General features: G+C 41.7%; 1 protein-coding gene across 1 annotated transcript in view; it reads left to right on the forward strand.

Annotated features, from left to right (window-relative positions):
• The window catches only part of LOC102168411 (protein argonaute-4), a 38,623-nt gene extending 19,545 nt beyond the window's left edge, over positions 1–19,078 (forward strand). Inside the window, exons 11-18 of the mRNA XM_018041490.1 lie at positions 176–309; positions 1,406–1,590; positions 2,833–2,992; positions 4,228–4,543; positions 4,834–4,968; positions 10,531–10,632; positions 10,866–11,065; positions 15,194–19,078. Of these exons, the coding sequence (XP_017896979.1) occupies positions 176–309; positions 1,406–1,590; positions 2,833–2,992; positions 4,228–4,543; positions 4,834–4,968; positions 10,531–10,632; positions 10,866–11,065; positions 15,194–15,302 (1,341 nt within the window). The 3' untranslated portion in view covers positions 15,303–19,078. The remainder of the gene's footprint in view (positions 1–175; positions 310–1,405; positions 1,591–2,832; positions 2,993–4,227; positions 4,544–4,833; positions 4,969–10,530; positions 10,633–10,865; positions 11,066–15,193) is intronic.

A 25,218-nucleotide genomic window follows, 5' to 3' on the forward strand; every position in this document is an offset into this window, starting at 1 on the left:
ATTCAACAAGTTTCTTCCAACAATACCACACTAAATTTACCCATTGCTTTGCTCATTGTTGCTTTTTGTCTTTTGACTAATATCAAATAGAGTTTTATGTATCCTCTCATCAACTTTAAAATGGACTTAGATTGTAATGTCTTTTCTCTGTTTCTTTTGTTTGTTTGTTTTAAAGAATAAAACGGTAGCCACACCCAACCAGGGTGTCTGGGACATGCGAGGAAAGCAGTTTTATGCTGGCATTGAAATTAAAGTTTGGGCAGTTGCTTGTTTTGCGCCTCAGAAACAATGTAGGGAAGATTTACTAAAGTGAGTATCTTCATATTTTCGACTTGCAGATATCCCTTGCAGATATGAAAATACCATCTTTATGTGAATGTGCTGTGTACACTGGCACTGAATCCCTGACTCCTATAGTGACACCATCTGGCTATAGGAAAAAGACCTTGTTCTTATAATGAATTGCAAACCTGGGAATTAGCTTAAGAATCTGACTCAGATGCCGACATTTTAGAGCAGAAATCTGTGACTAACAAGGTTGAAGTGGTGCTGATTGGCAATTTCTTGAGTTCTTAGAGAAGCTTCCTTTGGGGTTAATTGTACCTTTCCAGATAAGATAAAAACTAGTTCATTTTTAATTATTGTAATTAACTAGGGAGCTTGTCTGACTGCAAGGTCACTGATTCAGATCTTTGGTTCACATCTTACAGATGCGGTTATCTATATAAATGAGGTTAGTGAGCAGGGTGGAAAAATTAACACAGGAAAAGGGAACTAGGGTGAAAGAAAGGAATCCTACAAAATATTGGCAAATGCACCAAAGAAGTTATCCTGAAAACTTTATACATAGACTGGAGTAACTTCTCAAATCCAAAATTTAAACCTTGACTGTGAATTTTGCTTTTTCTTAAAATGATGGTTTCTTTGGCATTGTTATGGAATCAAATCTGTTACAAATTTGAATATAATCCCAAGTATGGTGATTTTGTGACAGAGTGTTACCCACCTATTCTCGTACCTGGCTTGCCAAAATACACGTTGCCTGAAATTTTGACCTTGCTTTTATCTTCAGTCATGAATCACTGACTTGAATGTTTAAAGAAATTCTTTGAACAACAATGCTGTTCTAGGCCCTGAGGCCCAGCTGAGGCATAACTTTTTTTTTTTTAATTCCAAATTATAATCTGATAGTTTAGTAATACAGAATCTTCTGCATTATAATTGCAGTGATAGAACTTCTAGGCTGTTTTTGGCAACCAGTTAAAGATGGGCTTTTTTTGTTTGTTTGTTTGTTAATAATTTTGGCTAAAAATGTACAGAACTGAAAGAAATATCTTAGAGGTAGCTAAATGCCAAGAATGTGCCCTGAAATGAGAGCACTGTGCCACCGATTCTATTTTAACAGGAGTTTCACGGACCAGCTCCGTAAAATCTCTAAGGATGCAGGAATGCCCATCCAGGGTCAGCCATGTTTCTGCAAATACGCACAAGGTGCTGACAGCGTGGAGCCCATGTTTAAACACCTGAAAATGACATACGTGGGCCTGCAGCTTATAGTGGTTATCTTGCCTGGGAAGACGCCAGTATATGGTATGGACCCCTTTCATGTTGAATGAGGGATGATTTCAAGTAATTGGTGTAGCATTCAGGATAAACTAGCTTATGCTACAGTCAAAAACAACCCAGAACTCTCAGTGGCTCAGAACAACAAAGGTTTTTTCTTTTTTGCTCTTGCTGTGTGTCCACTGAAGGTAAATTGCAGCCTCTGTGCCATGTCATCATATCATTTTCACTCCGGAACCCAGTCACTGTTTGGAATGTTGCTGGCCCCAAGGCAGAGAGAAAAGAACTCTGGAGAGTTGCCTTTTTTTTTTTTTAACACAGAAAGCCTGGGGAGGTTTTTATTTATTTTGTGTTTTTTTTGGGGGGGAGTTGTTTTGGCCACACCCCGAGGCATTTGTGGTCTGTGTTCGACCAGGGTTCAGACCCACGTTCCCTGCATTGGAAGGGTGGAGTCAACCATTCAACCGACAGAGAAGTCTCTGGAGGGTTCTTAGCTTCTGCAATTTCTTGGCCACAGACAACTATATGGCCCACCCAACCTGGGATAGGGGGCAGGAGATACAGTGGGAATGAGGGTAGTGCAATTCTACCATAGCCCCCAAAGTAGGGAGAACTAGAATGTCTGGTGAGAATTACTTAGGAGTATCAGGAAGGGGGAGCCTACCACTTCCAGAACAGTAACTGCTTAGTGCGTATCTCTTATAAGAGGAATGATACAAATTTCTTTTGGTTATCATCTAAGCAAAGGCTTTGGAGACTACATAGACCAGCGATTTGAACTTTATAAAATGTCTTCAGTTCTCTGTATATTTGTATCTTTTGTTAGCTTCTCTTTTTCTATCGTGTTTAGAGCAGGAAGGGAGTTGGAGGAAGGAAAAGAATCCCTTAAAATTCAAAGGGCTGGTGTGTGTACTAAGGAAGGGAAGCTGGGGAGATTAATTTCTTTGCCCAGACCAGTCCTGTGAGAAAAGGAACCTCAAGACTTTTGAGTGAGTGGTGGCAGGCAGCATGGTGGAACAGAGGAAGTGGGCTGGCTTCCAGGCCTGCAGGAGAGAAGGGAAGGGAGAGGACCTTTCAAAAAAAAAAAAACAAAACTTGCCCTCAGGGTTTAGCAGATAAAAGGACCACATATGAAAAGCTGGTAGCACAATGTACAATATATGGTAGGCACTCTGTGAAAGTTAACATGTAGGAGTTTTCCCCCTTTACTTCTAGTATTTTGGCGAATATATCAACATTTACAATGAATTAATAAACTTATTTTTGTAGCGGAGGTGAAGCGTGTTGGAGATACACTTCTAGGAATGGCTACACAATGCGTCCAGGTAAAAAATGTAGTGAAGACCTCACCTCAAACCCTTTCCAACCTTTGCCTGAAGATAAACGCAAAGCTTGGAGGAATTAACAACGTGCTTGTACCTCATCAAAGGTAAGATCCTGAACTCTGTGTTTTCCATTTGTTTTTTAAAATCTAACTTACATAATTTACAATAAAACAGATCTCAATTATACCCCTTGGTTGGTTTTTCTGATACGCATATGCACTCCTGTAACCATCATCCAGGTTAAATATAGAACATGTCCGGCTCTTCACCAGGCTTCCTTGTGGCCCCTCTCAGTAGATAACCCCTGAAGGTACCACTAGACTTCCCTGATTGATGGCTCACAGGAGCCTGGCGGGCCTGGCCCACCGTGTGTGTGTGTGTGTGTGTGTGTGTGTGTGTGTATACACAATAAGTAAAATAAATGTAAATTACGTGGTCAAAGTGATAAATACTATGGAGAAAAACAGAATAGGGAAGGAGACGAACTTTATTCTCTCCCTTAAGTCTCACATCTTGGGGGTTTGGTCCTCGTTTCATGTGCATTCTGCAATTCAGTGTCCATTGTAGAAACCCCAGGATCCTAAGAGAGACTGTTCTGCGAAAGTTCTTCCTTTGGTGGTGGTTTAGTCGCTAAGTTGTGTCTGACTCTTGCAACCCCGTGGACTGTAGCCTGCCAGGCTCCTCTGCCCAGGGGATTCTCCAGGCAAGAATGCTGGAGTGGGTTGCCATTTCCTTCTCCAGGGGATCTTCCCAACCAGGAATCAAACTTGGATGTCCTGCATTGCAGGCAAATTCTTTACTGGCTGAGCTATGAGGGAAGCCCAAGTTTCCCTTTTACACACAGAGGTTTTGTTAAATTTGGGTTAGATTCTTTTCTTGACTCTTTCCTTCCTGCTATTGCAGAAGAACCATGTTGGGGTTCCCTGGTGGCTCAGCTGGTAAAGAATCCACCTGCAATGTGGGAGACCTGGGTTCTATCCCTGGGTTGGGAAGATCCCCTGGAGAAGGGAATGGCTACCCACTCCAATATTCTGACCTGGAGAATTCCATGGACTATCCATGGGGTTGCAAAGAGTTGAACACGACTGAGCAACTTTCACTTTCACTTGACTCTTTCCTTCCTGCTATTATTGCAGGAGAACCATGTTGGCTGCTTCAGTCAATTCAGATTCGTGATACTGGGTGGCAAGCACTCGGTGGGCCTTAGAAGTCTCTCCCAGTGGGCACACCTTTATTCTCTCTTGTAAGATTGTGTCTGTGATTGTATCTGGTGAGCTTGCTAAATGAAAGCATTTTCATCCATATGTCTGAGTGGCAACGTCTCCTTAAATCTGAGCAGGCCCTCAGTGTTTCAGCAGCCTGTCATCTTCCTGGGAGCAGATGTCACGCACCCCCCAGCAGGCGATGGGAAGAAGCCATCCATCGCGGCTGTGGTTGGCAGTATGGATGGCCACCCCAGCCGGTACTGTGCCACGGTTCGCGTGCAGACCTCTCGCCAGGAGATCTCCCAGGAGCTCCTCTATAGTCAGGAGGTAATCCAGGATCTTACCAACATGGTTCGAGAGCTGCTGATCCAGTTCTACAAATCCACACGCTTCAAACCTACCCGGATCATCTATTACCGTGGAGGGGTGTCTGAGGGACAGATGAAACAGGTAATCTCGTTATCCTCTAGCTTCCCTCTGGGGCATCTACATTTTTTTTCTTTTTTGGTCACACCATGTGGCGTCTGGGATCTTAGTTCCCTGACCAGGGATGAAACCCATGCCCCCTGCATTAGAAGCATGGAGTCTGAACCAGTGGGCCACCAGGAAAGTTCCCTCTGGGGCCTCTCAGTGTCTGATGGAACTTCCTCCAATCTACCACTCTGGGTAAATCAGATCTGAGAGATACCTAAGAGACAGGCAAGTTCTCAATTAAACATCATTCCATTTCTAACTCCTAGGTAGCTTGGCCAGAACTAATAGCAATTCGAAAGGCATGTATTAGCTTGGAAGAAGATTACCGGCCAGGAATAACCTATATTGTGGTGCAGAAAAGACATCACACACGACTCTTCTGTGCAGATAAAACAGAAAGGGTAAGAACACATAGGATAAGCTTTATTACCTGATGCAAGTGAATGTGTTTTTGAGTAGGCATACATACAATTTTTTTCTAGAAGCAGAAGTGCCTAGTAATAATTTAGTAAACATACTAAATCCAATTGAGCTTAGATGAGCAATTCTGAATGACACAAGTTTCAAGACTGAATATTTCTCTTATGTGACAGCAATACTGGTTTCTAGAGTTTTTAGAAGGGGAATAAAAAGCATGCCAGGTACACTATGGTGATACAGACAGGCTCCAAAGAGAGGGGTTATTTATTTGGACTTTATTGCCATTTGCTACTTTTGTTATCAATGTCTAAGGCATGGGTCTAGGGTATAAAGAAGCATTTCTTTTCCAAATAATTTTACATCAGTGCAGAGGATTTTTAGGGTATGCCCTTTGAATACTTATGATGTCACACTTACTAATCATGGGCAAGTTAAGTTCTCTAAGCTATAATGGTTCTAACTATAAAGTGTGGTAAATATAATACCTAGCTTCCATGGTTGTTAAAGGTTAAATTAGTAAATGAATGTTAATTTTGGGTACAGTTTCCAACATTCGATAAAAAAACATTTTGTGTAGCCTATTTATAATCTGATATTAATGTACGAACTGGTAAATTATAGGCACATAGTACGGAGTGACTTTACTCCTGTGGTCTTTCCTGTGACATTACTTTATCTTTTTCAGGTCCCCTCTGACTGACTCCCAGAGAGGCCGGTTCTTTCCATTGCCTAATCTTGTGGTCTTGTGGGTGATTCTCACTGTTTTCTAGTGCTTGCTTACTTTTTGTCTCTAATCCAAAACTGAGCCGTTTCTTCTCATTTTCTGAATCATTAGAGAACTAAGGTTTTATCCTTGGGCCATAGGTTCATCAATCAGCACAGATTCAAAATACTGTCTTCCAAATTGCCCAGACTCTGACTTGGTAGTACTTCTTAGATTCTGCTAATTCACCTTCCCTGAACTCTTGCCTGAGCTCTAGGCACAAAGTATCCCGTCATTCCCTCCTTCATAGTTACTCGCCATCCCTCTGTCAACTTGCTATTTCTGTAACTTAAGACCTGGATCATTTTTCTAAAATCCCAGTCTATCTCATAGCTTTATTTTTGACCGTCCGGTGTTACTCCTGGCCTTTGAAGACTGACAGTCCCAATCCTTGGTCTGCTTTGCACCCCTAACACTTACCAACATCTTCAGTCCCCTAAATATGCCTCTTGCCAGTCCCCAGCTCTGAATTAATGTGCTTGCCTGTTTCCTTTGCTTCTACTCTTAGGCTGGTTGAAGTTGCTGAGGAAAAAAGTCATTTATTCGATAATGAACCACATTACAAGTTCTTGATAGCAAGTCTCAGCCAGGCCTTTGATGCTGCAATTTTTTTTTTTTTTCATTTTTCCTATTCTCCGTAGCATCTGTTCCAATCCTTTATACTCTTCTCAAGTCCCCAACCCTAACCATGACACCTTCATTGCCAACAACTTACATTGCCAGCAATAGAGCAACCTTCTGTTTCCTCCAGAAAACAAAATTGTGAAGGCATGAATTTTCTCAGCTTCCTCTCCTCTGCTTTCAAATTTAGCTAAATCTTGTGTTTTCGTACCCTGTTCCTCGAATCTTGAATGCTAACCTCTCCCACTTATGCTTCCCCACTGCGGCCTGTGCTTTTGATTTGAATCCTTTCTGCCTTCTCCAGAGCCTCACTTCATTAATTATCCATTATTTTTCAAAATTTCAATTTTCCCCATTCCATTGCCTCCTTCTCCTCATCCTCTAAAGTTTCTTAACTTTTCCTCGGGCTTCTCTAAAACTTCCCTTCTCTCTCAGTCTACCTGCCTTTGTTTTTTCTTTCCTCCCTTAAATGACCAAACTTACAGGGAAAAAAAAAGACTTGACTTTCTTTCTGTGCCTTCTCATATAACGTTTCAGTTCTCTGTTGCCTGACTTTGACTTCTTTGACTCCAGCCAGGTTGTTCTCTCAATGACTTGCTCATTTTGAATCCAATGACAGCTTGTCAAATTCCCACGCTGACCTCTCTGCAGCACTTAGGGATGGTTGCCTTCTTTGGACTTAGCAATATGATTTTTCAGGTTCACTACCCACCTCTATAATTAGGCTTTCTTTGACTCTTCTTCTTCCTCTCTCCATTAAACTCTAATGCTTCCTGGCATTTCATATCTCTCTCTTCTGAATTTCAACTTTCTTTTAGTCTCACCTACTTTTCTGGCTTCCCTGATTTGCTTATTGATTACCAAATCAGTATTTCCAGCCCCAGATTTTCTGTGCAGCTCCTGATCTGTGCTTCTCATTGTCTATCAGTTTACTTAGATGCTCTCTAGGCATTGTGTCAGTCAAAAGACGCTAGGCTGTGCTTGGTGACAGAAGACACCAAAGTCTCAGTGGCTTACAAAGATGTATATCTTGCTCACATTACACATTCACTGCGGCCCTCCTGCAGCTGTGACCTTGCTGTGCTCCCTTTGAAACCTAGGATGATGGAGAAGCATCTGTCTGGAACTTGGCCAGTCATTGTAGCAGAGGAGAAAAAAGATATATGACAAGCCATATGCTGGCTCTTAAAGCTTCTGCCTAGAAGTGGCGCACTTCAGGCCACATTTTATCAGTCAAAGGAAGTTACATGGCCACTTGTGAGTTAATTGGGTAGGGATGTATAATCTACCCCCAACCCCCGCCAGAGGGTCTCTAGAATATTTGGCCCCAGTGATCCAATCTACCACAGGCGTTTCAAGCAAAACACATGTAAACCTTTTCCTGATTGTTTTAGGATAATCCAAAACAATAGGATTCTCCTCATCCAAAAGCTCTTTGTCCCCTGATTCTCTGTTCTTCTGTTGCTTGGTATCACTGTGTTAGTTAGCCGAGCTAGACAATTCTTAAGCGTTGTCTTTAAATTCTTCTCCTCTGTTCCCCTCCCCCCTTCCTGTGTTCAGTTGGTCAAACTGTCGTCTGTGTTCTGTCCTGAAATCTCTCGTCTCAACTCTTCCTCTTGTGTGCTCCATCTGCTCAAGGCAGAACTCTTTAGGGTTGCAGAAGGCTCGTAGAGGTCTCCTTGTCTCCATTCCTCTTTCACAGATGCATCCTCCACCTGCTGTCAGGGCTAGGTTTTTAAAATACAGATCTTATCCTGCCACTCCACTGCTCAAAAGTCCTCATGTTTCCCCCATTGCCTATGCTTGAGGGTGCAAAGTGCTTTCTTATGGTGTTCAGTGTCTTCCCGAGGTAGCCAAACCATAATATTTCAGTTTGCTTTTTCAACATGTACTCATACACCTTCTATTACCGATGTGACTATTTCCATTTCCTATGCACACTGTGTATTTTTATCCCTGGAATGACCGCATCCATCCCACCTGTTTCCCCCCTCATTTTTATAATAAGATATAATGTAGACACAGTAAAATTCACCATTTTTATTGTACTGTTATACAAATTTTGACAAATCCATATAGTTGTGTAACTACACCTTAATATGTAAAATGATTCCATCACACGCACTTGTCTTGTGCCCATTTGTAGTTAACCTTTTCCCTCACCTATAGCTGCTGACAACTGCTGATATATATTCTGTCCCTAGAGTTTTGTCTTTCTCAGGATGTCATATGAAAAGAAGTCATAGCCTTTGGTCTGGCTTCTTTCACTTAGCATAGTGCATTTGAGATTCAACCAAGTTTTTACGTGTATTAATAGCTTGTTCCTTTTTTATTGGTGGGTAGTATTTTGTGATACAGATGAACCACAGTTTGTTTACCCATTCCTGACTTGAAAGATATTGGAGTGTCTTCATTTCCATTTCATCCCCCCTCCATTCAATCTCTATGTATCCTATAAGGCAGGGGTCCCCAGCCCATGGACCACAGACCAGTACCAGTCCGAGGCCTGTTAGAAACTGGGCTGTATAGTAGAGGAGCAGTGGGTAAGCAAGTGAAGCTCCATCAGCCACTCCCCATCACTCCCCATTGCTCACATAACTGCATGAACCATCTTCCTCCTCCCCTCAGTCTGTGGAAAAATTGTCTTCCACGAAACTACTCCCTGGGCTCCAAAAAGGCTGGGGACCACTGCCATAAAGCATGGCTCAACTGTTTCCTCCTACCAACTTTTCTCACTGCCTTCCATAAGGCCCTTACTACATTGCGTTGCTGTCCATTGCATATGACTTTGACGAAGAATAGGAGGGCAGGGTTATTAGTTCTCTCTGTGCCTCTGTCTCCATCCCCAGCATCTGCTGCAAAGCCTTGCACTTGGTGCTCAAGCAATAATTATTAAAATGAACATGACTGGACCCTTTTCCCCCAGAGCAGCACCTCTTTAGGTTCTCATCTGTAGATTCCAAGAGATTTTTAAAAAGAGGATTCTATGGTCAAATAAGTTCAGGAAGTGCTGTTTACTCCTCCCTCTTAAGGGTTATGCATTACTAGATAAAGATTCTGAGAAGTCATGCAATAGAAAGGCCTTTTAACTTTGGTTTAAACCAATGTCCCTCAGATTTCTTTGACCATAAAACACCTAAACACATCCTGCAGAACTAACATTCCTAAAGCATACAGTTTGGGGAAGGATACTAGAATGATTACAACTCAGTTACATTTCCTCTTGTCTAGATAGGTACCCAAGGTCACATATGAATTTGATGGAATGAGACTTTTCTATACTCATGTATTTTATTATATGAATAGCATATGATATTCAACTGAAGTTAACAATAGTTAAAACGGAGTCAAATATATTACCATCAAATTTGTGCCACTATGCTAAATATACTTCCTATATGGAATCTTTCTGTACAGCAGAAGTGGATGGAAATTGACCAAATAGCAAGATTTTTCTATATTTCTGCTTTTCTGGAAGTTTGATTTTAGAGTTTGATTATAGAAGAACTTGAGAATTTTTAAAATGTAAGCAATCATCACCTAATTTTGTGGATGGTTAGACTGAGGCCCAAAGATACTATGCTTTGTTCAATGTATGTAGTTGCAAGGAAGGGCCTAGAACTGAAACTTTGGTTTTCCTGATTCTCATTTCAGTACACTCCTCCTGATAATGCATGCGCCAGTGAATTTTTTTATTGATCCTGTACAAGTATTAGTTTTGTTGAACCTGGTGAACCAGTTCGAAGACTCCTTCATCTTAACTTTTACTTGAAGTTGACTTTTTTTTTTTTAAACTCTAAATAAAGAATAAAACTGATTTTTTCCCCTCAGGAAACTTGTCCATCTTAAATGTCTTTTTTTCCCCTCTGTGAACATACCAGCGTGTCATCTATAAAACTGATGACGATAATGCAGCCCAAAGCCACAGGTAGAATAATTCATTGTCTGCATTCCCTTAGTGAAACCGTGGAGTATATTTGTGTGTGAAAATATTTAAGGATGAAATAGTTGGGCCAAGGGAAATTTACAGAAAATTCAACATCTTGAATTAAACTGATTTTCGAGAGTTCACTTAAGAGCAGTTTACTTACTTGTTACTAATGGCCTGAACCCAGTTTAGCTCTTTGATGACTAATTATACCCTTTTTTTTTTTGGTAGGTAGGGAAAAGTGGCAATGTACCAGCAGGCACTACTGTGGATAGCACCATCACACATCCATCCGAGTTTGACTTTTACCTCTGTAGTCATGCGGGAATTCAGGTAATTCGGAAGCTGGGAGGTGTTTGAAAATTCAGAAACTAGCTTAAGTAGACTTGTTATTAAACACTGTACCTCACTTTGTTAATATTTGTGTCCTAAAACTGTGATCTTTTGGTCTAAATGTCTCCTTGTAGGTGTGCTAGGCAGGACTATTTCTGAATTTAGGTAGGTTTCCATTCTCCTCTCAGGTAGTAAATCCATGTCAGACCTTGATCATACGATTCTTTCTCCAGGGAACCAGCCGTCCTTCACATTACCAGGTCTTGTGGGATGATAACTGCTTCACGGCAGATGAGCTCCAGTTGTTGACTTACCAGCTATGTCACACCTATGTGCGGTGCACACGCTCAGTCTCCATTCCAGCCCCTGCCTATTATGCCCGGCTTGTAGCCTTCAGGGCAAGGTATCATCTGGTGGATAAGGATCATGACAGGCAAGTTTCTCAGGCAAATAAAATCTTTCTGTTTGTGTTGGCAGCATGTTTCTTTTTAAAAATGAGCTACCATTGAAAACTTTTAGGAAGAACTAAACTTCCTTCTAGGGTTTACATTTCATGGAGCAAATAAAGTTACATGTTATGACTTTTGGTCCAAAAAGCTGATATTGTGACTTTTGGTCCAAAAAAGTGCCCAGGTTTGTTCACACTTGTATGGTATGTCTGTCCCCCTTAAAAAGGAATCCCATTTGGAACTGCCTGTGGTTTTCCCTTAGAGCCAAATGCATTTCAGTTCTGCTCAAGTACTAAGCAGCCTCGCAAGACGTCCAGCCCAGTGCCCTGGCTCCAGTCAGAGCAATTACAGGCCTGTGGATTCGGTTCATGCAAGGGGGAGGTCCTGACCAGGTCACTTTACTTTTAGTACAGTCTTGGAGAATGCATCAGAAGGAACCTGGGTTTGTGTTGAGAAGAGGTGGGGTACCAGACCATTCTCACCCCCTAAATAAAGATCTCAAAAGAATCAGACATATTGACCTGTTACTGAGCTCCTATTGAGTAGCTAAACAAGTTCTCTCCATTAATTTTTCTTTTCAAATGACCATCTGTGAAGTGTAGCAGTTTCTGGGCTCTTCCCCAAGTCTGAATTCAGCTGGTAAATAGTAGACATTCCACTGCAAGTCTATTTCTGTACGGGTTGAAAGTACACTATTATGGAAAATGCCCAGCTGTGGCTTTGTACCTTTCATTCTGTAATATACGTATTCATTCAACATATATATTATGTATTCACTGTGTACCCAGGACCGTGCTAGGTACTATAAACAGTAAGTTGAGGAAGACATGTCTCCTGGGATTTTATGTTTCAGTATGGTAGACAATACAGGCAAACATAAAACTGACGATTAGCTCAAAGCAGTAGAGATGAAAGTGCAGTTGAACATCAGAGGAGAGTCTGTTAGAGATTTCATAGCTGGATAGGTAAGATTTGGCTCTATAAAGAAGAGAAAAGAATTTTCCAGGCAGAGGGAATAACGGACACAAAGAAGACAAGTGACGTGTTTGGACAGTAGCAAGTTTTCTTTGACTGGAGCATTTGAATAGAGAATAGCAGGCATAAAGCTGGAAAAGTATGTTAGAGCAAGATTATCTTTGTTAAAAGTAAAAGGCTACTCATGGGATAGTTCAGTTCAGTTCAGTCGCTCAGTCGTGTCCGACTCTTTGCGACCCCATGGATCGCAGCACGCCAGGCCTCCCTGTCCATCACCATCTTCCGGAGTCCACTCAGACTCACGTCCATCGAGTCCGTGATGCTGTCCAGCCATCTCATCCTCGGTTGTCCCCTTCTTCTCCTGCCCTCAATCCCTCCCAGCATCAGAGTCTTTTCCAATGAGTCAACTCTTCGCCTGAGGTGGACAAAGTACTGGAGCTTCAGCTTTAGCATCATTCCTTCCAAAGAAATCCCAAGGTTGATCTCCTTTAGAATGGACTGGTTGGATCTCCTTGCAGTCCAAGGGACCCTCGAGAGTCTTCTCCAACACCACAGTTCAAACGCATCAATCTTTGGCGCTCAGCCTTCTTCACAGTCCAACTCTCACATCCATACATGACCACAGGAAAAATCATAGCGTTGACTAGATGGACCTTAGTCAGCAAAGTAATGTCTCTGCTTTTGAATATACTATCTAGGTTGGTCATAACTTTTCTTCCAAGGAGTAAGAGTCTTTTAATTTCATGGCTGCAGTCACCATCTGCAGTGATTTTGGAGCCCCCCAAAATAAAGTCTGACACTGTTTCCACTGTTTCCCCATCTATTTCCCATGAAGTGATGGGGCCGGATGCCATGATCTTCGTTTTCTGAATGTTGAGCTTTACGCCAACTTTTACACTCTCCTCTTTCACTTTCATCAAGAGGCTTTTTAGTTCCTCTTCACTTTCTGCCATAAGAGTGGTGTCATCTGCATATCTGAGGTTATTGATATTTCTCCCGGCAATCTTGATTCCAGCTTGTGTTTCTTCCAGCCCAGCATTTCTCATGATGTACTCTGCATAGAAGTTAAATAAGTAGCGTGACAATATACAGCCTTGACGTACTCCTTTTCCTATTTGGAACCAGTCTGTTGTTCCATGTCCAGTTCTAACTGTTGCTTCCTGACCTGCATACAGATTTCTCAAGAGGCAGGTTAGATGGTCTGGTATTCCCATCTCTTTCAGAATTTTCCACAGTTGATTGTGATCCACACAGTCAAAGGCTTTGGCATAGTCAATAAAGCAGAAATAGATGTTTTTCTGGAACTCTCTTGCTTTTTCCATGATCCAGCGGATGTTGGCAATTTGATCTCTGGTTCCTCTGCCTTTTCTAAAACCAGCTTGAACATCAGGGAGTTCACAGTTCACGTATTGCTGAAGCCTGTCTTGGAGAATTTTGAGCATTACTTTACTAGCATGTGAGATGAGTGCAATTGTGTGGTAGTTTGAGCATTCTTTTGCATTGCCTTTCTTTGGAATTGGAATGAAAACTGACCCTTTCCAGTCCTGTGGCCACTGCTGGGTTTTCGCTGGCATATTGAGTGCAACACTTTCACAGCATCATCTTTCAGGATTTGAAACAGTTCCACTGGAATTCCATCACCTCCACTACCTTTGTTCATAGTGATGCTTTCTAACGCCCACTTGACTTCACATTCCAAGATGTCTGGCTCTAGATTAGTGATCACATCATCATGATTATCTGGGTCGTGAAGATCTTTTTTGTACAGTTCTTCCGTGTATTCTTGCCACCTCTTCTTAATATCTTCTGCTTCTGTTAGGTCCATACCATTCTGTCCTTTATCGAGCCCATCTTTGCATGAAATGTTCCCTTGGTATGTCTAATTTTCTCAAAGAGATCTCTAGTCTTTCCCATTCTGTTGTTTTCCTCTATTTCTTTGCATTGATCGCTGAAGAAGGTTTTCTTATCTCTTCTTGCTATTCTCTGGAAGTCTGCATTCAGATGCTTGTATCTTTCCTTTTCTCCTTTGCTTTTCGCCTCTCTTCTTTTCACAGCTATTTGTAAGGCCTCCCCAGACAGCCATTTTGCTTTTTTGATTTCTTTTCCATGGGGGTGGTCTTGATCCCTGTCTCCTGTACAATGTCACAAACCTCATTCCATAGTTCATCAGGTACTCTATCTATCAGATCTAGGCCCTTAAATCTATTTCTCACTTCCACTGTATAATCATAAGGGATAAAATAGATATTATTCAACAGTCAGTTGGATGTGCGTGACAGAGAAGAAGATGAAGTAAAAGATGACCAAGATTTTGAGCCTAGATGATAGGGGGTAATAATAATTTAAGTAGAGAACTCAGGAGAGATGATAATTTCCCATTTACTAAGCCCTTTGTATCACATGGTGCCCTTAAGAGGTATGTTCAGAAGTTATTGTTATCCTAAAAGATCAAGTTCAGAGGGGTTGTTACTTGTCCAGGGTCCTATAGCTAGTAAGGGGAAGACAAGAGAGGCTGGTGGCATAGTAACAATTGCTGAGTATCTATTATGTTCCAGCACTGTGCTCAGCACATTCACTGATTCATCAAATGGTTACTGAGACACTGTTATATGCCAGGGACTAGGGATTTAGTGGTAAGACAGACAAATTTGTTAGTTTCCTGGAGATTCTATCCTGGTGGAGGAATAAATAATTATCCAAATAATGATCTTTCAAGTGAAATAAAAGTAGAGGATTTCATAAAAGTATATTTCATGTGGCTCTGACCTGAACTTCAGAATCAGGGAAGATTTCTTTGGGGGAAATGACATTTAACTGAAAACTAAAGAACAAGTGGGCATTAACCAGACATAAAAGACAGGGAAGTCCTTGCTTAGGCACTGATAAAGATCTGGGTCTTTGCAGACACTATTCTATTTAATTATTGCAACAGTCTAAATAAGTTGTATTTTTCAATTGAGCAAACTGATGTTTAGAGAGACATTACAGATTATCTAAGGAGTCACAGTTTGAGCTCAAGATCTCAAATCCAGTACTATTCATGCTATTTGAAACCTGAAGTTTGAAGTGATCTTTTGTTACACTGTTTTTTTCTTTTCTTTTCTTTTTTTTTTTTTTTTGCTTTCTTTTCTTTACAGTGCGGAAGGCAGTCATGTGTCAGGACAGAGCAATGGCCGAGATCCTCAGGCCTTGGCTAAAGCTGTGCAAATCCACCATGATACCCAGCACACCATGTATTTTGCCTGAGAGTCTCAGAAAAAGAACTCAACCAGTGTGTTATCCCACGCAGCCTCAAAATGTTTCAAATGCCTACTGCTTCTAGAGAGAGCCAAGTTGACTTCAGGTGGTCTTCTACCAGCAACTCGAAATAGTTGCACTGAATCTATACTTCACAGCACTGTCTGATGCATCAACAAAATTGAGCCATTTTAAAAAAGTAATAGATACTCATAGATTATCTTTTCTGATGCACTGGACTGAATTTTTACCTCATCATGCAAAGGCTGATCAGCCTGAACTTTCTAAAGGACTTTATGAGAAAGGTTTCTATGGACTATTTTGCTAGCTGTGGTGTTCACCGCATCCCTCTAGTCTTCCCAGAGAAGATTTTTTTCCTTTTTTCTGTATTCACTGAGTGGGGCGTGTGCATAAATGGGAGAGAAAAACCAAACAATCTACTTTAGTTCAGTGTAACTATTTAATTGTGTGGGTCCATAGGCTTTTTAATGGAGATTTCTGACTTCGCCACTGTAAATGCCTTGAACGAGCATTAATTTTTTTGTAAGTTTTACAGAATTTTATGAGTTTTTACTACTTTTCTCTGTTGATCTCTACAGACTGGTGCTGGTGCAAGTACAGGCTGCCAGGCAATTGCACTATATTCGGCTGCAGATTCAGACAGGCAGTTCTCTTATTTGGTTGACTTTTGTGAATGTGTAACACAGACAAACGTGATGCATGCCGTGATGACAGATAACACTGCCATGGCAAAAATACTCATGTTTCCCCCTCTTTGGAAAAAAAAAATATTAGCTTTTAGTATTTTTCAGAGTTCTCAAAAGTGCCCATTTTATGCTGCTGTGTGATTTGTTAGATCTAAATGATTTTTAAACTTTTCTCATAGAAAGTTATCTTTGGCAATAAACATTTTTTTAAGGTCCCTCCTCTTCCTCCCCCTGACAATGTACTTTTTTAGATGAGATTTCGGTATGATTTTTATCAGCTGTTTCTTATAGATCATAATCTGGCAATTTCTGAAGCTGATCAGAAAAGACATATATTTCCATGCCTTTTTAAAGAATTATTTTTAATCTGTTTTATAGTCACAGTTGGTGTCCTATCACTTTGTTTTAAAATAAGCTAGAACCAGGATGCTTCCTTATTGGATAGGCTTTGCCAGTCCTTAGGGTACCTTGAGCGATGCTGCATCTTGCAAATATGTACCAGCATTTAAAACTTTTTTTCCCTGGGAATCAAGGTCACTCACAATTACTTGTAGCGCAAATGTTTTGCTTCTCTTTCAACCTGAAATACGCTTGGTGGGGTTTCCTTCCTTTTATTAAACTAAAGCTGCATAGTAAAGGTCGATTTTTCTTAATAGATTCTGGATTCTATTCACAGGGAGACAGGATTCCTTTCTTGTTCAAACAAAGGGAGCTGATCTAAAGCAAGCATCAGTTACAATGTGGGGGAAAATGTATTTTGTATTTAGTGTAGATAATACTTTGTGAATGGACAACAGTTACATAGAGTCTTGATAGTTCCAGGCAGTGTTTCCCAGCCCACCTTTTACTGACTTGTAATTCTCTGTCCTGGAACCTTGGGAGTGAGAGCTGGAAGGAGGGATAAAAGGCCCAGAGCCCCTCCATATGGTTGAGGAAGGTGCCGGGGGAGGAGACACATACAGCGCAGTAAAACAATTTTGCCACCTCTGTCTGGAAACTGCTGGTGGGGGAAACACTGGATCTAACAGTGAAGGATGTTGCTTGAACTCATTAGCTGATCCAAATCTCTTAAACTAGCCTTCTCAAAACCCCAGCAATATAAAGCACTGTTTTCCTTCTGTCTTTTAAACAAGCTTGTAAATACATTAAAGTTTACATTTCCATGTGCTGTTGATCAGCGATGCCACCAGTGTTTGCTGAGACTGGTCTCCGAGAGTTTTATAATGTATATCGAATCCTAAAAGCTCATTAAGATACGAGTGCAGACGTCCTTGTTCTCTGCATAGAGTGGGATGAAAGCAAGCTCTGTAATTGAGGCACAACATGGGCAGGAGTGAAGAAGATGGCAGATGTTAATTTCTTAAGATTTTCCTTTTTTGCAAATACCTCACTTGGGCACTACAAATCAGCACACGTTGGTGAGGCGCTGGCTGCTGCTTTTTATTCACACTTGTTCAGGGAGAGCACAGAAAATATCCTTCAGCTTGGCTACCCTTGACCCAAGAGGAGGAAAAACAAAAGTTTTCTTAGGAGATGGAGGACTTGCTGGTGTCCAGGATGTGAAGAACTCTTGGTAGCTGGCTGGCTGATGGGCACCACATTTGGACTTGAGTGCCTCGGACTTGCTTGTTAATAACGCACAGAAGAAGCGTCCCTTCTCACCACCTCCTGACATGTATGAAGCAGGGAGTGAGGCAGAGTGCCAGGAAGCCCTGACTCGCCTGCCTGCTGTTGGGCTATATGCTCGACCTTGAACTATAGTTCGTAAGACCTCAGTCAGTCCTAGTACACTGGGGCAAATCAGTGTAGTGGTGGAGGAAAAGCCGGGAGGCCTATTTTTATAGGAAAACAGTACCTTGAAGGGTGCAGTGCTATGGTTTTAGACAAAAGGAAGGACAGAGAATTGAGACTGTTGGGGAAAAAAAATTGCTGAGGGGTGAGTCTTTAAGAGGTAATCACTGCAGAATCAGAGCCGCAGCAATACTCTTGCATGCAGGTCTGAAAGCATAGTTTTAATTTGGCGTGACAGTTGGAACACAGTACACCCCGGGACTGACTGAATCATTATGCATGTGTCAATCAATGGGAAGTGTGCATTCTCTAGGAGTAGGTTTAGACTGTTGGGTTGTTTTTTTTTTAATGCCGCCTGTTTAGGCACTGTCATGTGGTGTGAAAGATTTAAATGTAGCAATGCTTAAGAGTAACAATTTGGGGAGAAGGCACAGGGACCTTCAAAGAGTGGTGAAGATCCAAATGTTGAACCCATGATGTTTTGTTGTGGTGGTTAGCTGCCAAGTGAACTCACTGGCTGAACACAGCCAGCACTCTGGCAGGCAGAACATATTCGCGCGTACTATAATTTCTATTTGCTGCTTCCAAAGGTGACGATTTACAAGCAGACATATTCTATACAGTCTGTGTTTTAGGATCTGGTGCCCAGTCTATATCAGAGCTTACCTAACTGGCTCAGCTACCTGTATGAAAAGGTAATCCACTGTTTAACCGGGCCCACCCTCTCCACCCTGCCCTAGTGACCCTTTGTGGATGTGCTGTAAGATTTTCTTGCTCAATAGCAAGGTGGTAGCTCTGCTTTCATTTTAAGAAAGTGGAGGCTGAGGGCATTGTATCAATACTGCTTCAACTCCAAGGACTTTTTCCTTGCAAAATTAAAGGGAAGATCTTGTTATTGATTAACCATTCTCTTATCCCTTGCTATTGACATATTCATGCTCTTTCTATGTCTAGTGACTGAAAAAAATGTTTGCATTTGTTCATTTGACTAATGGTGTCATTTTTGTTTCGATATTGTTAGACTTGTAATGTTTTAAAATGTATTTTTATTAAATTTGGACTGGATGTATGTCTCTAGCAATACGAGGTACTTTTTAAACTATTAAGGGAGGGGTGATATCCCCATGTTGAGATAAGATGATGGTTGTTTAAATTTGCAAATTTTTTTTTTTGGCCTGCAGGGATATTTTGTGTTCATGTGTCCAAAAATGAATAAATTGGCATTGTTTTGCCAAATATTGTTTTGTTTTGTTTTTGTCAACTGCCTAAAAAATATAGATTATACTATCATAGCAATACACATGGTTACTTTTTAAAAAGAAGTTTGAGAAGGAAGAACAATGGGAAACTTCATGTTTTTAACTCCTGGGTCTCCCTATTTTTAGAAATTGGCATTTGGGAAATTTAGAAGAGCTTCTCGGAACATTTCACGTGTGAAAACGGACAAGCTTCATCTGGGTTCTGGGTATAGCTCTTAACAGGAAGATCTATTTCAGTGATATTCTGAGAAAAATCTGCAGGCTCCAGAGGGCAGTGTGGCCACATACTTTATAAGACTGACTTCTTGAGAGGAGGAGCTGCCCGAATTCACCCATCCTGGGGCTATCCAATCTCCTGTCTTTTAATTTTTAACAGCAAAGCTCTTTTGTTAAGTTATGGCAAGGATAATGCAGAGATTTATACAATGTGGCACTTATACTCAGGTAATTTATAGTTTACCAAAGGACCAAGTCCTGCTGACAGCCAACTTTACTACAGGTAGTTATTTTTTCCCATCAGTACAGTATCCTCTTCTCCATATTTGTTATCAGTCATTTGTCATGAGCCCAGAATATGCCAAGCTCTGCCTAGGTTGCAACACAGAAAAGTAAAAACTTAATTCTTCAAAGAATTCATTTTAATATAGCATAATGTGGGGAGGAGGAGGCAGCAAGATTAACATTATCTGAGTGCCCAGTGTATGCAGTCACTTTATATTGACATCCCCAAAACAATCCTTTGAGGTCGATAGTGGTAGCCTCATTTTAAAGATGAGGAGTCAAAGCTAGAATCTGAATCCAGGCCTATATCTAACTTCATTATACCTGCTACTGAGCATGAAGCTATAGGAACTTAAAAGGGGAAACAACTTTTTGTCATGGGACATCAGGAAAGACTCTACAGAGTCATGAATTTTGGGGTAGTTCATGAAGCATGAGACTTTGCCAGGTGGATAAGAAGGGAACCAGGGGATTCTAGACATTCAATTTCCTTACAGTAGGTTATAATTTTTTATCTACCCCAATTCTTTCACTTATTACTTCTTTAGGTAATAGAATCCCTCTTTCCTATGGGAACCCCATTATTTTGTGTGTTTCAAGTGAGTCCAAGTGGCCTTCCTCCTGCTTCATCCCCTGCCATTTGTGTTACAGTCATGTACATCCATGCGGGATGTGTTACAACAGCTACAATGGATCGTGTGCCCACTGTTGTGGGGGGTGGGGTGCGGTGTGGCCAGCAAGCAGGGAAATCACAACATCGTTACAAGGCATGTGCCTCTTCTGTCTCTTGGCTCAAAGCCGTTGTCTTTATTCTCCAGAAGCTATTGGCATGTCTTTAAGGAGAAGAAAAAAATCAGATGGGGAAACTAGCAACTATATTACAAGTTGACTGGAGAAGGAAAGAAATTATTTTAGTTTAACAAACATTTCTGAAGCTCCTGTTTTGTGCCGGGGAATACAAGGATGAAAGACAAAGTTCTGGTCATTGAAAAGTTCACTTGGGAGCCGTATATGTCACGAGGTAGCTTTGAGAGTTAAGTACTATGAGAAATATTTACGTGGAACCATGGGACCCCTTCAGTTGCTAACCCAGTTTGGTGAGATTAAGGAAGGCTTCTTAGATGACATGACTGAGCTGTCTTACAAATACTGTGTGCGTGCTCAGTCGTATCTGATTCTTTGCAACCTTGTGGACTGTAGCTTGCCAAGCTCCCCTGTCTGTGGGATTTTCCAGGCTTGAATACTAAAGTGAGCTGCCATTTCCTCCTCTGGGGTATCTTCCTGACTGAGGGATCGAACCTGCGTCTCTTGGGTCTCCTGTGTCGCAGCTGGATTCTTTACCACTGAGTCTTATGAAGAATAAATGAGTTTTACAAGGTGGAAGTAGGAATTCTTGTCACGGGCAAAGACACAGAGGCGAAAACAAAGATCATGACTTGTTTGGATGAATTACAAGTAATTTCAATACTCTTAGATTGTAAGGGGTGTGTAGGGAGAAGTGATGTGTTAGAACTGGATCACAGAGGCAAGCACCAGTTCCTGGCAGGACAGGACTTGAATGGCATTCTAAGGAGTCTAGAGTTTGTCCACAGGTACAAGGGACTAGAACAGTCTGATTTGTGTTACTTATGCTGTCGGTAGTGTAGTGGGTAGTTTGAAGCTGATGTTCTGTTGAAGGGAAGTTAGAGTTTTATTGTGATAACTCAGCTAAAGATGATAAGGCATGAACTTGAACAGTGATGGTGCAGTTGGAGAGAAGGACTGAACACAAGAGTTATTCAGAAGGTACAGGAAGCAAGGGTGGTCCAGTGGTTAAGAATCTGACTTCCAGTGCAGGGGTTGCAGGTTCAGTCCCTGGCTGGGGAACTAGGGTCCGTCATGCCCTGGAGCAACTAAGCCTGGGAGCCGCAACTAGAGGAGAAGCCCCTTTGCTGCAACAAAGACCCAGGACGGCCAGAAAAGAAAGGAAGTAGAAGCAGCAGAACTTTGGGAAAGCGGATTTGGAGAGTATGGAGGAGGAAGTAGACTTGTTAGAAAGGCTCCCAGTTTTCTGGCTTGGGTAGCTAGGTAGCTAATAGGGCCACTGAGAGAGTAAGCACAGAAGTAAATTTGTGGAGAGGAGACAGGCATGAGTATATATATCTATATATCTATGCGTGTGTGCGTGCATGCTCAGTTGCTCAGTCATCTCTGACTCTGCAACCCTATGGACTATAGCCCACCAGGCTCCTGTGTCCATGGAATTATTTCGGCAAAAATGCCAGAGTGGGTTGCTATTTCTTCCTGCAGGGAATCTTTCTGACCCAGGGATTGAACCTGAGTCTCCTGCGTCTCCTTCTTCGGCAAGAGAATCCTTTACTACTGAACCACCTGGAACGCCCTTATCTATCTATATGCGCATCCGTACTCGACTGGTTCTGTTTCTCTAGGGAACACTGATTCGGATAGGCTGCTCTTGAACCTGCAGGATCCTATGTTCCTTGCACCACCCCTCCCCTTGTGCCACCTATGTCCTCTGCCTGCCTTTTGCCTGTGGAAAACTTTAGTCAAAGAATAAGTTTAATCAGAGAAATGAGAACATACAGAAACAAAGGAAAACAGTCAGAGGAGACCAAATAATAACAATGTACTCATTAAGTGTAGTCAAAAGCCTTTAGTGGCTATAGATAATATTCTGAGCCATATCCTGTGAGCTGTCTTAAAGATACCGAAACCCTTACCAGGTGGAGAAGTTAACTGCATGATGGCCAGACTGTACCCACGACATGAGCTGCCACAATTCCCAGAATTGTCCTCAAAGAAATGGAAACACACCAACCCTGGAACTGAAGATTAACTATACCTCAAACAATCAAGATGACACTGGTCAGACCACTGATGACCAGTCTGAAGATGACTGTCAGAGCTTACTGTGCTGTTTCTGCATGTAGGCCCCTCTTTCTGTCTATAAAAGCTCTTGCCCCATTGGTTGCCAGTGCGAGCGGTGGTGGGAGACATCCTCTGGATAGATGGCCAACATCCCTCCCTGCCCCAGTTGCCAGCATCCAAAATAAAGGAAACTTTCCTTTTCCCCCCTAAAACCTGTGTGGCTCAGATGGTAAATAATCTTCTTGCCAATGCAGGAGATGAGGGTTCAATCCCTGGGTCAGGAAGATCCCCTGGAGAAGGGAATGATAGTCCACTCCAGTATTCTTGGTTGGAGAATTCCATGGACAGAGGAGCCTGATGGGCTACAGTCCATGGGGTCACAAAGAGTTAGACATGACTGAGCAACTAACACTTTCCTTTTAACCAATCTGGCCTGTTTATTGGATTTTGAGTGGCAAGCAGCCAGACCCCAAGCCTTTTGGTAACACTGTTGGTATCTTTTCTTTATTTTTGATTTTCTACACATTTACTTTAATAGGCCTAGGCATCTTTGTACTTATCCTGCTTAGAACATTGTCTTATTCACCTTTGTGAAACCAGCATGCAGTGTCTGGCATATAGTAAATGCTCAACAAATGTTAGCTAATATTATTTGAGGAAATTCCTCAACACAAAAGTCAGAAAACAAATAGTAAAGGCAACTCAAAGAAAATAGAGCATGCAAAGGGAGCACAAGAAAGCTCCCCCCAATCCAAATTGTATTTTATATTCTCAGAAAGATAAAAGAAGATACCATATTCATTCAACAAGAAGAGACTGTAACAGTAGGAACAACTTGAGGGAAAATAATAAAATAGCAAAAATTGTTAACTCATTCATGAAACAAATGAAATCCATAGGCTCCCACAGATATTTAAGAAAGTCATGCTTGAACTCCCCTCCATTCTAACCTTTGCTCACCAGTGATCCTCTCTTCTAATTCTGCACTCCAATCTCTGTGATCTCTTTCCTTGCCCCTGCTCCTGGCCCCTGAACTTGATTGGCATTTGGACTTGGTTTGTCTTGGTTTTAATCCTGTTTTCTCCAACTTCCTTCACTTGGCTGCCCTTAGAGTCTCAGTGTCCCATGTGACATTAACTACCCTCCCACAACCCATATGCATGGGGGGAGAGGTGTTGGGGGGTAGGTGATTCAGACTTTAGCAGTAGTGAAAAGTTGAAAAAAATATTGTTAAAAAGATACCAAACACAGGGACTTCCCAGGTGGTCCAGTGGTTGAGAGTCCACCTGCCAATGCAAGGGACAGTTTCCATCCCTGGTCTAGGAAGATTCTGTATGTCACAGAGCAGCTGAGCCCATGCACCACAATTACTGAGCCTAAATTCCCAGAGCCTGCGCTCCTCAAGAAGAGAAGCCAGCTCACCGCAAAGAAGAGTAGCCTCTGCTTGCCACAGCTAGAGAAATCCCACACACCGCAATGAAGACCCAGCATCAGTTCGGTTCAGTTCAGTCGCTCAGTCGTGTCCGACTCTTTGCGACCCCATGAATCGCAGCATACCAGGCCTCCCTGTCCATCACCAACTCCCAGAGTTCACTCAGACTCACGTCTATCAAGTCAGTGATGCCATCCAGCCATCTCATCCTCTGTCATCCCCTTCTCCTCCTGCACCCAATCCCTCCCAGCATCAGAGTCTTTTCCAATGAGTCAACTCTTCGCATGAGGTGGCCAAAGTACTGGAATTTCAGCTTTAGCATCATTCCCTCCAAAGAAATCCCAGGGCTGATCTCCTTCTGAATGGACTGGTTTGATCTCCTTGCAGTCCCAGCATAGCCAAAAACAGTTTTTTTAAAAAAAAGATACCAAACACAACGGCAATTTATTTTATATATCACCTTTCAATGAGCACTCATATACGTACAGGATTCTGCATTATGTTATTTCATTAACTATTACATAATGAACAGTTACCCTTTTTCAAGACTGAAGTTGTGTCATTTTGTGGGTTAGGCAATCATTTATTGAATACCTATTGCCAGCTTGGCATTGTGCTAAGCACTGAGGCTACAAAGATCAGTAAAGTATGGTTTTTCTTCATGCTTTTGAGACTTTTATACATTTAAAGGGAGGAGGAGGAAGGAGAAGTCTATATCAATAAAGGAGAGCAGCTAAGTGTTACCACATGCACCACAGGAAGTGCAAGCAGGGACACGTGGGAGGGAACATCAGGAAGTTGTCACGAACACAGGAAGCCTTGAGCTGAGTTTTTACATACAAGTAGATTTCACCAGTCAGATGGAGTAGATGTTGAGGTTTTAGGCGGTTAATAAATCATTCCCCTTCCCCGACAACAGTTCAGAACCAACTGAAAAATAGCCATAGAGATCAGATGGTGGGGCAAACAGCCAGATGTCACCTTTATTGCTGATAAGACTTAGATAAGAGGACTTGCTTAGAAGTGAGGGCAAAAGAGAGTATAACATTCCCCTAATAGCTCAGATGCTAAAGAATCTGCCTGCAATGCAGGAAACCTGGCTTCAATCCCTGAGTTGGGAAGATTCCCTGGAGAAGAGAATGGCAACCCACTCCAGTACTTTTGCCTGGAGAATTTCATGAACAAACCATGAGGTCCTAAAAAGTGGGGCAAGACAGAAGTATTAACACACTTACTTAACATATTTGCCTTCCTAGTCACAGTGAGCACAGGAAAAGCTTGGTTTTCCACAAAGGGAAGAGTCTACTTTTCCAAATTTACTGATTAAGCAATTTAAAATAAAATGGAAAAATAATTAAATCCCATTT

Source organism: Capra hircus, chromosome 3 (genome assembly GCF_001704415.2).
Source record: "Capra hircus breed San Clemente chromosome 3, ASM170441v1, whole genome shotgun sequence".
Taxonomy (NCBI): Eukaryota; Metazoa; Chordata; class Mammalia; order Artiodactyla; family Bovidae; genus Capra; species Capra hircus.